The sequence below is a fragment of the Somniosus microcephalus genome, chromosome 5 (genome assembly GCF_052327205.1).
Source record: "Somniosus microcephalus isolate GS21.2 chromosome 5, FLI_Smic_1.0, whole genome shotgun sequence".
NCBI lineage: Eukaryota > Metazoa > Chordata > Chondrichthyes > Squaliformes > Somniosidae > Somniosus > Somniosus microcephalus.
The window spans coordinates 42,381,624-42,398,444 of NC_140991.1; the positions used below are offsets into that span (position 1 = coordinate 42,381,624).

The following is a 16,821-nucleotide window of genomic DNA, read 5'->3' on the forward strand; positions in this document are numbered from 1 at the left end:
TGAGATGGGGATGTATTAATGTAGGTAGAGAGATTGGGTGGAGGTCCAAGGTAAGTTGGTGTGAGTAAGGATGTGCAGGAGTAGGGTAGGGAAGGCAGAGTGATGGGGATGTGATGAGAGGCACAGCAGGATGAGGTTGAGTGTGGCTTTGTACTAACGTTTTGTGTTCTACTGAGATCATTGAAACGTTTGCGGCACTGCAGCCTGGTCCTCCTGACCACATCCCTGCTTGTGTCCTCCTGCAATGTGCAACCAGGTTGTGTTGATCTCCTGGGGAGGTCTCTTCCGCCCATGGGAAGGGAAGGGAACCTCCCTGCATGCTCTGAATGCTTCCATAAGTATATGGAGGGAGTGTTGAGAGAGCCTCGGTGCAGTCCAACACCTCTGTGCAGCGATTGTCAGTGTTTGCAGCACCTCAATGCTGTAGAACACTGACACCACAAATGTCAAAAGAAAGTTGTCCATGGTCCCTTTAAGGAAACCGACTGATGACGTCATCAAATTCCTCTAATTGGCCAGGAAACACGCTGAGCGGGCTTAACAAGCCAAATCAGGGGAAATTTATTTCGGAGGCTGGGATGGAGAGAGCAGCGGGGTCGGGATCCGCCACCGACATCGCCCGCCACGGACCCACCGAGGTTCGTAATCTAAAACTAAACATATTTTAACAGTAAAATTTTGAGTTTGCAAACAGACTGGTGTGAAATGATCCCAGTATATACACACAACCCCAACTGTAAACATACATTCACATTGAAGCATTGCACATGATATTACATTAAACGCTTGAGTTGGAAACAGTCTGAAGTGCCCCACCTCTTCCAATAGTGATGAATTTGCCTCAAGTAGCAAACAGGCAGGGATCAAAATTATTCTTGAAGGACCTAAAGTCCAAATTCTATTCACACAACATAGAACCTGCATGATTGCTCTGACAGGTGCAGCTCAATAGAAAATTGAGTGTTTTCTATTGTATCATAGAATAGGAACTTTACACAGAATAAGAGATATCACTGAATAAAATGGATGGTACATTCAAAGTGACGGCTGTGCAGTGCCTCACAATATATGATTTCATCACTAGAACTTCTGAGCTAGGAGCAACCGTTTGGTGCAGGAACCCTAGTACTGTAGGAAATTTAGGGGGCTAAATTTGATAGACCTCGAAAACGCGATTAACCCGTGCCTGCTGAGTCTGATGCAGGCAGCATGTAAACCTCCTGCTGTCTGGTAATTTACATGATAGTAGCATACAGCCCAGGGCTGAACACGCTGTTGAGTGGCTGCATGCTTCAGCATGCCCTAGTTCGTGCGAGGCTTGCACCACTTAAAGCTAGCCTGCACTACTTAAAGCCAGCCTGCACCTCTTAAAGGGGAGGCGCATTCTGACTGGAGCAGGTGCTGTAAGTGGCTGGGGAAGACTTTCTGAGCGGGAAAAAGACGCACTAATGACACAACAGGGGAGAGCGCGGGTTCAAAGGTTTTCCGATGCAGCACTGGAGGCCTTGGTGCAGGAGATGGACAGAAGGAGAGAGGTCCTTTATCCACAGAGTGACAGAAAGCCCTCCAGACAAACTCTGAGAAGGCAGTGGGAGCAGACAGCCGTCACGGTCAATGCCAGCAGTGTAACCCCGAAGATCTGGATGCAGTGCTGCAGGGAACACGAGTGACATCACGATCTGCCTATGCTGCATACTTCCGGTTCATGCTCCCAGTACCCGAGTTAACGACCTCACCAAAATGCCATCCGGCGCGGCCCGCACCAGAAGTGTGTGGAGGCGGACGCCATTTTGGACACAAAACGGCACCTGGAGCGCTGAAAAACAGGGCGTTACTGAGCCAAATTTCGAGGCCATGCTGTTTAGATGAATGAATGGCCAAAGTGATCGCATAGATAGTTCTGAATGACTAAGACTTCAGTTGTTCTAACAATCGTAATCACACCTCTGTTCATCTGCAGGTTTGAACCTGGACGACCCCATGAGACAACTGCACGTGTGATAATCTTATTAGTTGCCAAAGTGCTCAGGGGGTCCTATTTTCCCTCTGCTGCATGGTGTCCTTAGCGGTTAAGCAGATCCCCATTAATAGAAAGCGATAGTATTTTAAGTTAGCCTCCTGCAGTCTGTTATTCCAATGTGTATTTTTTTTTGAATTGTTTATAGACTATAAAAAAAAGGTTGGCAAAAGTTTTGAAGTCCAGCGTTGAAGTGCTGAGAACATCCTGATATGTTGTTCTGTATCTGATGACTTGTGCATGTAAAATTTCCAATTATATTCTAATAAAGTATATACTCATCTTATAGCAATGTTCGGAAGTGATCCATAAACCCTGTGAGAATGAACCCCATGTTTTATTGTGAAAGCAATAAATTCCCCAGCATTTAAAGGGTAGTTTCTAACAACAACAACAACTTGTATTTATATAGCACCTTTAACATAGTAAAACGTCCCAAGGCACTTCACAGGAGTATTATAAGACAAAAAAATTTGACACCGAGCCATATAAGGAGAAATTAGGGCAGATGACTAAAAGCTTAGTCAAAGAGGTAGGATTTAAGGAGTGTCTTAAAGGAGGAAAGAGAGGTAGCGAGGTGGAGAGCTTTAGGCAGGGAATTCCAGAGCTTAGGGCCTAGGCAACAGAAGGCACGGCCACCAATGGTTGAACAATTATAATCAGGGATGCTCAAGAGGGCAGAATTAGAGGAGCACAGATATCTCGGGGGATTGTGGGGCTGGAGGAGATTACAGAGATAGGGAGATTACAGAGCTATGTAACGGCACAAGGGAGTAGGGCAAGGCTGGATGGCATTTATTTTAATGCAAGGAGTCTTGCGAATAAGGTGGATGAACTGAAGGTGTTGATGAACACATGGGAGTATGATATTGTTGCTATCACGGAGACATGGTTGAGGGAGGGGCAAGACTGGCAGCTCAATATTCCGGGGTATAGAATCTTCAGGTGAGACAGAGGGGAGGGGTAAAAGAGGAGGGGGTGTTGCAATATTAATTAAGGAGTCAATTACTGCTGTAAGGAGGGATGATATATTAACAGGTTCCTCTAATGAGGCCATATGGGTAGAACTTAAAAACAAAAAGGGGGCAAGCACTTTGCTGGGAGTGTACTATAGGCCCCCAAACAGTCAGGGGGAGATAGAGGAACAGATATGTAGGCAAATCTCAGAGAAATGTGCAAATAATAGGGTAATAATAGTGAGAGATTTCAACTTCCCCAATATTAACTGGGATAGTCAGAGTGTGAAAGGCTTAGAGGGTGTAGAATTCTTAAAGTGCATCCAGGAGAGCTTTTTGAGCCAGCATGTAGAAAGTCCTACAAGAGAGGGGGCGGTACTGGACCTAATTCTGGGGAATGTGGCCGGGCAAGTGGTAGAAGTGTTAGTAGGTGAGCACTTTGGTGACAGTGACCATAATTCGGTGAGATTTAAGGTAGTCATTGTAATGTATATACCTGTAAGTGGGGAACTATCTTTTACAGCTCATGTATACTGCAGTACTGGCAGTGACCACACCTGTATATAACCCTGAGTAGTAATCTGTACAGATCAGTTCCACTGTGAGCCACGTTGAGTAAACACCTGTTGTACCATTCTCCGCAGTCTGTGTCTTATTATACACGGACACAACATTGACGACGAGGCAAGTTCGAACCAACCTGCAACTCTGCATCACCTCCCGGGGATTCGTTCCTGGAGATCAGTGGATTGGAGGTCAAGACCAGAGACTCGGGCGTCGACCATGGGCAACCGCCCAGTCATCCAGCAGAGACTCGAAAATTGCGGGGGAGGCTGTCGAGAGCCAGGCTTGGCTTTCCAGTCGAGGTGATCCAGCGAAGCGGGCTGGCAACAGGTAGTGCGCAGACCCTTCCCGGACAGCGGCGGGCTAGAGCCCGACCGAGCGGCACAGCAAAGGGCCGAGCAGCGTCGATGGGGGAGAGAGAGAGACGGCAGAGCGCACAGGGCGCAGCCGGTGTTCAGGGGCCGAGCAGCATCGGAGAGAGGGAGAGAGAGACGCGCAGAAACCCGCGAGACACCGTCATTGCCACGAGGACCGCCGAGAGCGGCGTTGGCAGCAGCGCAGGAGAAGCGGGCGAAACCTACAGGGCGCCGCCATTGCCACGAGAACCGCCGGGAGCGGCGTTGGCAGCAGCGGGGGAGGAAGGAAAGCGCGGGAGACGCCATTTTAAGCCATTGGGAGACGCCATTTTAAACCACACCCAAAATGCCGAAGAGTGGCAGTATCACCGCATTTGACAATGAAGTCGAAGATTGGACTACATATGTCGAACAAATAGAGGTGTACTGCAAGGCAAATGAGGTGTCAGATGACAAGAAAGCGTCGGTATTGTTAAATTTAATGGGTGCAAAGACGTATGGTTTATTACGAAATCTAGTAACCCCAACAAAGCCAATGGAGAAGAGTTTTGAAGACATAGTAACAATACTAAAGGAACATTTAAACCCCACACCGCTGCTGATAGCAGAAAGATTCAAGTTTCACAAGCGGAACCAGCATAAGGATGAAAGCAATGCTGATTATTTAACAGAACTGCGCAAACTATCGAAACACTGCCAGTTTGGAGCGGGACTGGCCAATACCTTAAGGGACAAGTTTGTGTGTGGGCTTCAAAGTGAAGGAACCCAGAAACGGCTTTTATCTGAAAAGCACCTTACGCTGGAAAAGGCTTTCAGCATTGCGGTATCATATGAAGCAGCAGCACGGGGCGCTGCAGAGATACAACAGAGACCGCAAGAATATGGCACAAACGAAATGTCATATGGAACAGAGAAGTGCTATCGCTGCGGCAGAACAACACATGACCAGAATGATTGCTGGTTCAAAGACAAAGTGTGCAGACAGTGTGGAAAAGTAGGACACATAGCACGAGTCTGCAGGTCGGGAAAGAAAACCAGCAATAAGAAACCTACCAAAGAAAAGTACAAGAAGGTACATAAGATGACGGAGAATAGTTCAGACGAACAAAAGAGTGATAACGACTCCGAAAGCAGGGAGCTGAGTTGTCTGAAACTGCATAATGTGATCACAATGGAGGATCACCGAACCATTTGGGTCACTCTCAAGATAGCAGGAGTCCAGGTAAAGATGGAATTGGACACAGGGTCAGCCCTAACAGTCATAAACCGATGGGACTACGAGCGGCTATTCTCACACATACCCTTGAGAGACACAAAAATTATTTTGAAGACGTACACGGGGCAAAAAGTCTACCCCAAAGGAAAAATAAGGGTGACCGTTATATATAACGGTAAGGAAACATCAAAACTAGACCTGTATGTATTACAAGATGGAGGACCACCATTACTGGGACGTGAATGGATCCGGAAAATACAACTGGATTGGCATTCCATACAGGCACTGACTGTGGCTGACAAAAAGGATGACGACGTCACACCTGGGCGACTGTCAAAGATCCTAACTGACGCGAAAGAAGTGTTCCAGCAAGGACTCGGAACACTAAAAGGCATGACAGCGACGATTAAAATTGAAGAAAACGCAAGCCCAAAATTTTTTAAGGCCAGACCGGTACCTTATGCGATCCGCCCAGCCGTCGAAGCAGAGCTGGAGTGTCTGGAACGTTCAGGTGTACTGTCCAAGGTAGACTGGAGCGAGTGGGCTACACCCATCATCCCTGTGATGAAAAAGTCGTTGAGCAGCACGCCTGGGGAACCAAGGAAGGTTCGCATCTGTGGGGACTTTAAGGTAACAGTGAACCCGGTCCTTCACACCGTACAATATCCACTTCCGCGGATTGAAGATATTTTCGCCTCGCTATCTGGAGGGAAATGCTTCACTAAGATTGATCTGGCCCAGGCGTATCTGCAAATGGAGGTAGAAGAAGCATCAAAGAAATACCTCACAATCAACACCCATAAAGGTCTCTACCAATACAACCGGCTGGTATTCGGGGTAGCATCAGCTCCGGCTATTTGGCAGAGGGCAATGGAACAAGTCCTGCAAGGGATCCCAGGGACCCAGTGTTATTTGGACGACATCCTGGTCACGGGCGAAAATGACAGTGATCACCTTGCCAACCTGGAGCAGGTGCTCACTAGATTGCAGGAATATGGGCTCCGAGCTAACCGCCCCAAATGCGAGTTTTTTAGAAAACAGATCTCGTATTGTGGCCACGTTATCGATAAAGAGGGGTTACATAAGTCCCCAGAGAAGATTGAGGCAGTAGTCAAGGCTCCAGCACTGGAAAATGTGTCACAACTGAGGTCGTTCCTCGGGCTGGTAAACTACTACCATAAGTTCTTGCCAAATTTGTCTACAATACTACACCCACTGAACACCCTACTGCAAACTGGGGTGCCATGGAAGTGGAGTGACGAATGTAGACGAGCTTTCCAGAAGAGCAAAACACTAATCACATCGAAAGATGTATTGGCCCATTACAACCCAGCATTACCAATTCGGTTGGCATGTGATGCGTCACCCTACGGCATTGGAGCGGTGCTGTTGCACAAATTCTCGGACGGCTCAGAGAGGCCAATAGCCTTTGCGTCACGATCACTAACCTCAGCCGAGTGTAACTACGCCCAGATTGACAGGGAGGCCCTCAGCCTAGTGTGGGGAGTGAAAAAGTTCAATCACTATCTGCACGGGCAGAAATTCACCTTGCTGACGGATCACCAGCCTCTTGTCTCCATTTTTAATCCGAAGAAGGGCGTTCCGGTGATGACTGCGCAATGACTACAAAGATGGTCACTTTTTCTAGGGGCGCACCACTATGAGATTGAATATAAGGGCACGAAACAGCATGGAAATGCTGATTGGCTATCACGCCTGCCACTGCCTACTGCGGAGGAAGCACCAGCAGTGGATCCTGTCGAAATATTCCATTCGACTATAGTTGAATACCTACCGGTAACTAACGCTTGTATCGAAAAGGAAACCCGAAATGACCCGACACTGTCTCGGGTATATGATTTGACGGTGAAGGGGTGGCCAGTACATGGCGACTCACTGTTGCCAGCATTCTCGACAAGGAGAGAACAGCTGTCAGTGTGCCGGGGGACCTTGATGTGTGGGTCCCGAGTGGTAATTCCACCCAAGTTAAGGGATAGAGTGCTCAATGAGCTTCACGAGGGTCATCTGGGAGGGGTAAAAATGAAAAGCCTAGCCAGGGCTTATGTGTGGTGGCCGGGAATCGATAAACAAATCGAGGACCTGACCAAGAGTTGCTCAGGATGCCAGAAAGTCCAAAATGCACCACCACAGGCCCCTCTACACCCATGGGAGTGGCCTTCATCTCCATGGCAACGGGTGCATATTGATTTTGCTGGTCCATTCATGGACTCAATGTTTTTAATAGCCGTGGATGCGCACTCGAAATGGCCTGAGGTCATCAAAATGTCCTCCACCACCACGGAGAAAACTATTGCAGTCCTACGGACCATTTTTGCCAGGAATGGCTTGCCAGAACAGATTTGCTCCGACAACGGACCACAGTTTCTGTCCGAAGAGTTCCGGAGGTTCTTGAAAAAGAATGGGCTAAGGCATTACACATCCGCCCCGTATCATCCAGCCACAAATGGATTGGCTGAGAGGTTCGTACAAACCTTTAAGAAGGCAATAAAGGCTATGTACAATGACAACATTCCGCTGCAGCACAAGGTGGACAATTTCCTGTTCGCCTACCGGAATGCGACACATGCAGTCACCAACCAGGCCCCAGCCATGATGTTCTTTAACCGAAGGTTAAGATCTCGCCTGGATTTGCTCAGACCAAACGTACGAAGAGGTGTTGAGAGTAAGCAATTCCAGCACATCCATGAGAAGCCAACAAGGAGCTTCAATGTAGGGCAACCGAACAGAAAAATGGCAGCCAGGAACGATATGCACACGGCAGGGCCCAATAATGTACACAGTGGACGTTGGGGAGAGCATTGTGATACGCCATGCTGACCAGATCCTAGAGTCACAGGAACAAGTCAACCCCATGCCTCGCCCATACGTACCTGGTGATGAACCTGATGTACAGGTCGCATCTACCCCAGAAACAGTAGCATCGGAAGCTGATGAACCAACCGACGACAGGGGGCCAGAATCGCCTCCACACCAAGAGCAAGACACTCGGGAAAGGCGCTACCCAGAAAGGATCAGGAAGCCTCCCCAAAGACTGAATATATAAATAGACTATTTTCAGCTAATGTTGCATGTTAAAAGTGTTAATTGTAATTAGTTTGATATTTAATTGTTAAATGAGTGTTATGGTACTGTTAATCTAAAAGGGGAGGAATTGTAATGTATATACCTTTAAGTGGGGAGCTATCTTTTACAGCTCATGTATACTGCAGTACCGGCAGTGACCACACCTGTATATAACCCTGAGTAGTAATCTGTACAGATCAGTTCCACTGTGAGCCACGTTGAGTAAATACCTGCTGTACCGTTCTCCGCAGTCTGTGTCTTATTATACACGGACACAACAGTCATGTAAAAGGACAGAGGTGGACCAGAAATAAAGGTTCTAAATTGGGGGAAGGCCGATTTTAATATGATGAGGCAGGATCTGGCCAAAGTGGACTGGGATCAGCTACTTGTAGGAAAATCCACATCGGAGCAATAGGAGTCTTTCAGAAAGGAAACTGAGAGAGTACAATGGCAACATGTTCCCGTAAAGGTCAAGGGTGGGACCAACAAGCCCAGGGAACCTTGGATGTCAAGGGATATACGAGAATGGATTAGGAAAAAAAGGGGGGCTTTTGGCAGATACAAAGGACTAAAGACAGAGGAAGCCCTAGAGGAGTATAAAAAGTGCAGGGGGACACTTAAAAAAAAAATTAGGAGAGCGAGGAGGGGCCATGAAATAAAGGAAAATCCTAAGATGTTTTATAAGTATATTAAGGGCAAGAGGATAACTAGGGAAAGAGTAGGGCCCATTAGGGACCAAAGTGGCAATCTGTGTGTGGAGCCAGAAGATGTAGGTGGGGTTTTAAATGAATTTTTGCATCTATGTTCACTATGGAGAAGGACGATGTGGACATAGAAATCGGGCAGGGGGACTGCGATATACTTGAACATATTAGCATCGAGAGGGAGGAGGTACTAGCGGCTTTAGCAGGCTTAAAAGTGGATAAATCCCCAGGCCCGGACGAGATGTATCCCTGGCTGCTGTGTGAGGCAAAGGAGGAGATTGCAGGGACTCTGACACAAATTTTCAGAACCTCTCTGGCCACAGGGGAGGTGCCAGAGGACTGGAGAACAGCTAACGTAGTACCATTATTCAAGAAGGGTAGTAGGGATAAACCAGGGAATTACAGGCCAGTGAGCCTAACATCAGTGGTAGGGAAATTATTGGAAAAAATTCTGAGGGACAGAATTAGTCTCCACTTGGAGAGACAAGGATTAATCAGGGATAGTCAGCATGGCTTTGTCAAGGGAAGATCATGTCTGACCAATTTGATTGAATTTTTCGAGGGGGTGACTAGGTGTGTGGATGAGGGTAGTCAGTGGATGTGGTATACATGGATTTCAGTAAGGCTTTCGATAAAGTCCCGCATAGGAGACTGGTCAAGAAGGTAAGAGCCCATGGGATCCAGGGTGCCTTGGCACATTGGATCCAAAACTGGCTTAGTGGCAGAAGGCAGAGGGTGATGGTTGAAGGTTGTTTTTGTGACTGGAAACCTGTGTCCAGTGGGGTACCGCAGGGATCGGTGCTGGGTCCCTTGCTGTTTGTGGTCTACATTAATGATTTGGATGTGAATGTAAAAGGTATGATCAGTAAGTTCGCAGATGACATGAAAATTGGTGGGGTGGTAAATAGCGAGGAGGGTAGCCTCAGTCTGCAGGACGATATAGATGGGTTGGTCAGATGGGCGGAACAGTGGCAAATGGAATTTAACCCTGAAAAGTGTGAGGTGATGCATTTTGGAGGGACTAACAAGGCAAGGGAATACACAATGAATGGTAAGACCCTAGGAAAGACAGAGGATCAAAGGGACCTTGGTGTGCATGTACATAGATCCATGAAGGCAGCAGAACAGGTGGATAAGGTGGTTAAAAAGGCATATGGGATACTTGCCTTCATTAACCGAGGCATAGAATATAAGAGCAGGGAGGTTATGATGGAGCTGTACAAAATGCTGGTTAGGCCACAGCTGGAATACTGTGTGCAGTTCTGGTCGCCACACTATAGGAAGGATGTGATTGCTTTGGAGAGGGTGCAGAGGAGATTCACCAGGATGTTACCTGGGCTGGAGCGCTTCAGCTATGAAGAAAGACTGGACAGGCTGGGGTTGTTTTCCTTGGAGCAGAGAAGGCTGAGGGGGGACATGATTGAGGTGTACAAAATTATGAGGGGCATAGATAGGGTAGATAGAAAGGAACTTTTTCCCTTAGTAGAGGGGTCAATAACAAGGGGGCATAGATTCAAGGTAAGGGGCAGGAGGTTTAGAGGGGATTTGAGGAAGAACTTTTTCACCCAGAGGGTGGTTGGAATCTGGAACTCACTGCCTGAAAGGGTGGTAGAGGCAGGAACCCTCACAACATTCAAGAAGCATTTGGATGAGCACTTGAAATACCATAGCATACAAGGCTACGGACCAAATGCTGGAAAATGGGATTAGATTAGACAGGGCTTGATGGCCGGCGTGGACGCGATGGGCCTCTTTCTGTGCTGTATAACTCTATGACTCTATGATTCTATGACTAGGGAGGGGGTGAGGCCATGGAGAGATTTGAAAACAAGGATGAGAATTTTGAAATTGAGGAGTTGCTTAACCGGGAGCCAATATAGGTCAGCGAGCACAGGAGTGATGGACTTGGTATGAGTTAGGACACGGGCAGCCGAGTTTTGGATGACCTCAAATTTACGTAGGGTGGAATGTGGGAGGCCAGCCAGGGTACGTTGGAATAGTCAAGTCTAGAGATAACAAAGGCATGGATGAGGGTTTCCTTACCCAAGCACTCCAGCATATGTGAAACAACTCTCACTCTGCAGAATGGCTTTACATACACTTCTGTTTAGGGTGTTGAAAAGAAGGTAAATCCTGAATTGGTTAAAAGTGAGATGAGCAATATAATAATAAATAAAAGTGAAATATTAGAGGAGTTAATTAAGCTAAAGGAGGACAAGATGCTGGGACCTCATGGGATATTTCCAAGGATCCTGAGGGATATGGGGGAAGATTTTTGACTTGCGCTTGAAACGGGCGTGAAGTCGGTGGAGAGGCCTCGCTGCCTGTCCAATGCCGGTATTAGGAGACCCGAACCATTTTCAGGTTCTGGCCTCCTTTGAATGCCGTGGGGCACAAAGAGGCTGCAGCTGACTGGTTATAGGAGAGTAGTGAATGGCCAACTCCCAGGAGAGAATCGTCCTGGAGTGCGGAGGGTGGGGGGCAGTGTCGAGCACAGGCCGGCAATGGGCCGCAGTATTTTTGTGGAGCCGTGAGGAGCATTCCTGCTCCTCTTTTTTTTAATTCATTTATGGGATGTGGGCGTTGCTGGCGAGGCCAGCATTTATTGCCCATCCCTAATTGCTCTTGAGAAGGTGGTGGTGACCCCATAAATATTCTCCTCCAAAAATTTCTGTGCCTTTACTTGAGCTTCCTTCACGTAAGGACCACTGGTTAGGCTGCTCACCAGCTGGTGCAAACGGACAGTGTGTGCACAGTGCAGGCTAGGCCAATTTCTACCTGAACGTTGCAAACAGGGTCCTACAACATGTGTGTAGGACCCCAATTTGCATATTAAAGCATCTTGCTTCACACACTTGTGTGGAATTGTCGTGTGCGTTATTGTAATGAAGTCGTTAACATGTTTAAGATGTAGACATTTTACGCAAGTCTGTTAACCACGATGCTAACAACAACAATAAGATCAGGAAAAAAAACTGCCAATGTCGGACATCTTAAATAAAAATACAAAATGGTAGCAATAGACAGCAGGTCATTCGGCATCAGGAAAGAGAAAGACAGGTTCATGTTGCAAGTGCAGATCCTTCACCAGAGAGCTTCCATTCTGGTCAAGTGTGTACACTTGAAACATTAACCTGCTTTTTCTTCAAACAGATGCTGACAGACTTGGTGTGACTTTCCAGCACTTCCTGTTTTGGTTAAAAATACCACTCAGAGTCATTTCTACCTCTCCCCTTTGTGACGGTGCTTTGATGGTTTAACGTATGTGTCTTACTAAATCTATTGGTCATCTCAATCCAGTCAATCCGCGGCACTCAAAAGGGTTGGGTCAGAAATTTGCCCGGCCAGCTTCCCTAACCTTCCTATCTCACCAAAAGCAATATCTTACACACCAGGAGATAGGATGATAATGAGGGTCAAAGCTCAAGAATCAAGCTGTGCCCTTCTGTGCCATGTTACTGTTTTCATTTTAAGTACCTTTAACATCCCTTTTTTTCTCTTGCTCGCTTTACAGTTTTCGTCTTTCAATGTCTTTGTTACATTTGATTTATTTGCTTGTTAGTCGTTTATTCCCTTCACTTGCTCTTTGCCTTTCCCTTCTCTCTGTGTTTAGTGTGTATTCACATTATTATTCACTTGTTTAGTTTTAATTGTCAAATTCTTCTTCACTACTGTCTTCGTTTCAATTTATAATTTCTGTATCTTTCTTTGCTCTTCTGTCATATTCTGACTGCTCCAGTGTTATTTTTGCATTTCATTTCCTCGGGTATGGTCCTAAATCCCACTGCCACTCTCTTCTACTTCCCCTATAGGATGAGGCAAAATTGGCTCCATGCTATCGGAGAAGAAGTCTTAGCCATACTCCTCTGCAACAGTGACACTGCCATAGGAAAGTATGGCAAGACTACGGCTTTATTACACAAACATGGACCAATGTGTGCACACTATGGCTAAGCAATCCAGTATTGCAAATTCATTTCTCTAATCAGGGCTACTGGGCCAGTTATTATTATTATAACACAATGATCATATTTGCAGATTAACTCTGGCTAAGTGGAAGGGGTCTATTTGCAACATCTGTATTTGCAGGCTTGCTTGTCACGTGTTGAACAGAACTGCTACTGTTATGGAAGGCCTAAAGAGGGCTTGTTCCAAACAACTCACTCGAGAGAGAGAGTTTTTGTGATCGTGGGGAGGGGTGGGAGAGGGATAGTTTTAGTTGCTGTGTTGCGACATCTTAAACGTCTTCATGAAGATTTCCTTGGGTTATTATTTTTAATGAATCTTCATGAACACATTTACAAAGACATGCCATGTAGCGCCCAGAGTGAGCCTACCCGCCAAAGGGCTTCTTAAGGACCTGAGCCCTTGCAACATTACTTCTTTCATCAAACAATCCAAAAATAATAAAGACCTGGTTTATCGGTGAAGTGCCTGAATACTCTTGGACAGGGCACGTTGACTGTTTCTCCAACCTTGGCCGACATCCAGCAGGTAAGATTATCCCAAATCCCAACACATCCTGGAACCAAGAAGAAAAACAAACACACCTTTAGTTTCATATTTTTACTTTAAGTGATTCAGTCCTTTGTGTAATCATTTCTCGTCATTCACAAAGATGGAAAAAGACTGAGAAAACAAGCAAGAGACTTGATCTGAAGTTTCTTTTTTCTAATGGACTCAGCTCGTTCTTTTTCATATTCCAAGTTTTCCCCCACCCTAGGGTTACCTCAAGCTGGGACACGGTTCCACGGGTGCTGGTTTCCCTGTTATTTCTCGCACAAGCAGCCATTCTTCATATGTGACCCTAGGCGCAGACAAAGAATGGCTACTTGTGAGTAAGGAGACCATTTGGCTACGAGAAGCCTCGCTACCAAGTCCAATCCTGTCTTGTCCCCGGCTGATCTTTGCAGCGATCAGGAGTGGGAGCTATGGTTGTTTTTTCTTCCTATCCCTAGGTCAGCGGTGCTGAGGCCAATTATATCATCCCTATCACAACCCCAACTGAAGTCAGCTAACTCAACAGAAATTGGGCCTGGATCTGGGGCCCTTTTAGTCTGGATGGTACAATTCCACACTGGATATTCATTTGCAAACTGAACCATCATAAGTGCATTCACATTCCTTCCAACAAGGATTACTCAGCAAACTTCACCTCAAACAATCTATATAATTCCCTTCTGACTTACTATTGGGAATCTGCGTTTCACTTGTTTCAGCTCATCTTATATTTTCTAATCAATTTATTTATATTGCAGTTTTGCAAAGTATGATAACTCTTCAGTTATGTAACTGTCTTCTTGTGACCTTTAAATTTGTGCTGCAGGAACTATGGGCCATGCCAATTATGTTTGCAAATTTTAAGACATTGTCATCTAATGCTGTTGGGGAAAAGTTACACTTAAAGCAGAGTACGATGAAGAGGGGTGGAAGGAGACTCATGTGGAGCATAAACGCCTGAATGGACCAGTTGGGCTGAATGGCCTGTTTCTGTGCTGTACATTCGATGTAATTCTATGTAATCAATAGGATGTATGCACGGGGCAGCAAGAGCGCATCAGAGGACACACTGAGGGCTTAATTAGCTCCACAAGGCTTAGCATTCATGGCTCGGTGGCATAATATGCATTGGATGACTGACCAGCTTGAGGAGATTGCAAGATGGTGGCTTCAAGCACATTTCTAATGTAATTATTACAAATCAGAAATAGGGAAACTTAAACCACAGTGACAGTTCCAAATTCAAAGAACTTGTAAATCTTTCCGTCAATTTATTTTAGTCAAGCAGTTTCCTGCAACCTTCTACTAGTTTATATTTCACCTATAATTTTCTAATTTGCTGAGTTTGATAAAGTTTACAGTCTACTTTAGTAAGTTAAACGTCAGAGGAATTTCTGCACCAAATGTGAAGAGAAAGTTGATCTTTCTTTATAACATAAAACATTTCAGTAAATACTATACAGGTGTTGGAAGTTTAGACTCAAACACTGCCGCTACTGGGAAAGGACACATGCCCCCACCCTTGCCACACATTGCCTCACCTTATTTATCTTTGCCATAACACTCCGAACGTCACTAATAAAAGAATCAGTCAGCCGTGCGTTTCAGCCACAGTACAAGCAACAACTGAGAGAAAGATGAAACGCGTGACTGTTGAAGTAAAAAGAGAAAATGCTGGAAATGCACAGCCGCTGAGACGACCCATGACGTTCTGGGGGACACCTTCACCAGAAACAAAATGGCCAGGCGGCAGAGACCCCTCATATAGCACACGATCAAGAATATAAAGAGCAGAGGAAAGGGAGCTCAACACTTCAAATATTCAAACTACTTCGACAAAGACATGGGGGGAGAAATTGGGTATAGCCCCGCTTGGGGCGCTAGAATTGGCACAGCGCAAATTGTATCGCCAGGCGCAACTTATCACCACCTCCAGCGATATTGGGTTTCATCACCCCTGAAGGAGATTGCGGTGTAAAATCAGGCGCTGCACGGGACTCCTAAGGCGCTAACCTGGCGGCGCTACTCAATATCTGGGCGGACGGGTGCAGCGCAAGTGCTGTCAATAATCGATGACCACGAGACATGCTGGCGCCGGCCAGCTCTTAAAGGGGCGGGTCATTTAGGTTCAGCAGCCACACTCATCGCCCTGTAGGCCTCAAAATCGGCGCTGTGCAATCTGAGGCATTACAAACTTTGACCAGATGGAGAGGGTGAGGCAGAGGGCGGAGCGCTTTACCGAAAGGGCATTGGATGCTTTGGTTGGCGCAGTGGAGCGCCGGCGAGCAGTGCTGTACCCTGACAATGGCAGGAGGCCTCATCAGAACGAGTACCGCAGAGCTTGGAGGGAAGTTTGTCAAAGAGTCAACTCCAGCAGCGTGGCACCCAGGACTCCTGTGCAATGCAGGAAGAAGTTCAATGATCTCACTCGGGTCGTTAGGGTGAGTGGCTTGTTGGCAATCTTCTTCATCCCTCCATCTGCACCTGACTTTATGGCCAGAGGGTGCGCGATGCCCCAATGGCCATCTGTCAGCCAGCACCCATGGCCCTTTCTGGGAACGCACATGCACATTCAACTCAGGGCATAATGTAAGGGCTGATCCCCCATGGGGAGGCATGAGATGACAACTCAGGGCATAATGTAAGGGCTGATCCACCATGGGGGGGCATGAGATGACAACTCAGGGCAGCATGTTTCATAACTTCCCGTCCTTTCTCCTGCAGGGCAAGCTGGCCAGGAACCGGAGGGAACAAATTCGTACTGGAGGGGGCCCTCCTCAGCTGCAGGAACTCACGGACCTGGAGGAAAGTGTAGTGTCCGTGTGTTGATAAAGACACTGAAGACAGGAGTTGGTTCATAGGTATTTACTAAGCAAAGTCTGGGGGGGGGGGGTTCTAACGGATATACACAATATACAGGCTTATATAGCCCGAGTGGCAATTACCGGCATTACAGCACACCTGGGGCTCTTAAAGGCACATACACTACAATTCCTCCCCTTTTAGCTAACCAGTACATCATATTTTAAGTAATTATTAATTACATGTTATAAGAAAAATAATATACACATTGCTGTAGTTAATTAATTATAAGTCAGTCTCTCAGGAGGCTTCCTGACTCGGTCCGAATAACGCCTCGGTGGTGTAGTAGTTTTCGGTGGTGTAGCAGGTTCTTTTGGCAAGGCTGATTCGGCTTGAATGCCAGTGTCAGGTTCATCGGGTTCCAGTATCACCGGATCGGAGGTAGATATGGGTATCTCTACTTCATCGTTAGACGTAGAGAGTTGTGGTGTAGGTTGTCCCTTTTTGGATGACTTTATGATTTGGTCAGCATGGCGCCTTATTATGCTTTCTCCGATGTCCATGGTATACATCAGTGGTCCTAGTCGTGTGCAGATAGTTCCAGGCTGCCATTTCTCAG

At 46.6% G+C, this 16,821-nt stretch overlaps 1 protein-coding gene across 1 annotated transcript in view; it reads right to left on the reverse strand.

Moving 5' to 3' along the window:
* vipr2 (vasoactive intestinal peptide receptor 2) overlaps positions 1 to 16,821 on the reverse strand; it is a 298,909-nt gene that overhangs the window by 214,570 nt on the left and 67,518 nt on the right. The window contains exon 3 of the mRNA XM_085987570.1: positions 13,315 to 13,422. Within this exon, the coding sequence (XP_085843696.1) occupies positions 13,315 to 13,422 (108 nt within the window). The remainder of the gene's footprint in view (positions 1 to 13,314; positions 13,423 to 16,821) is intronic.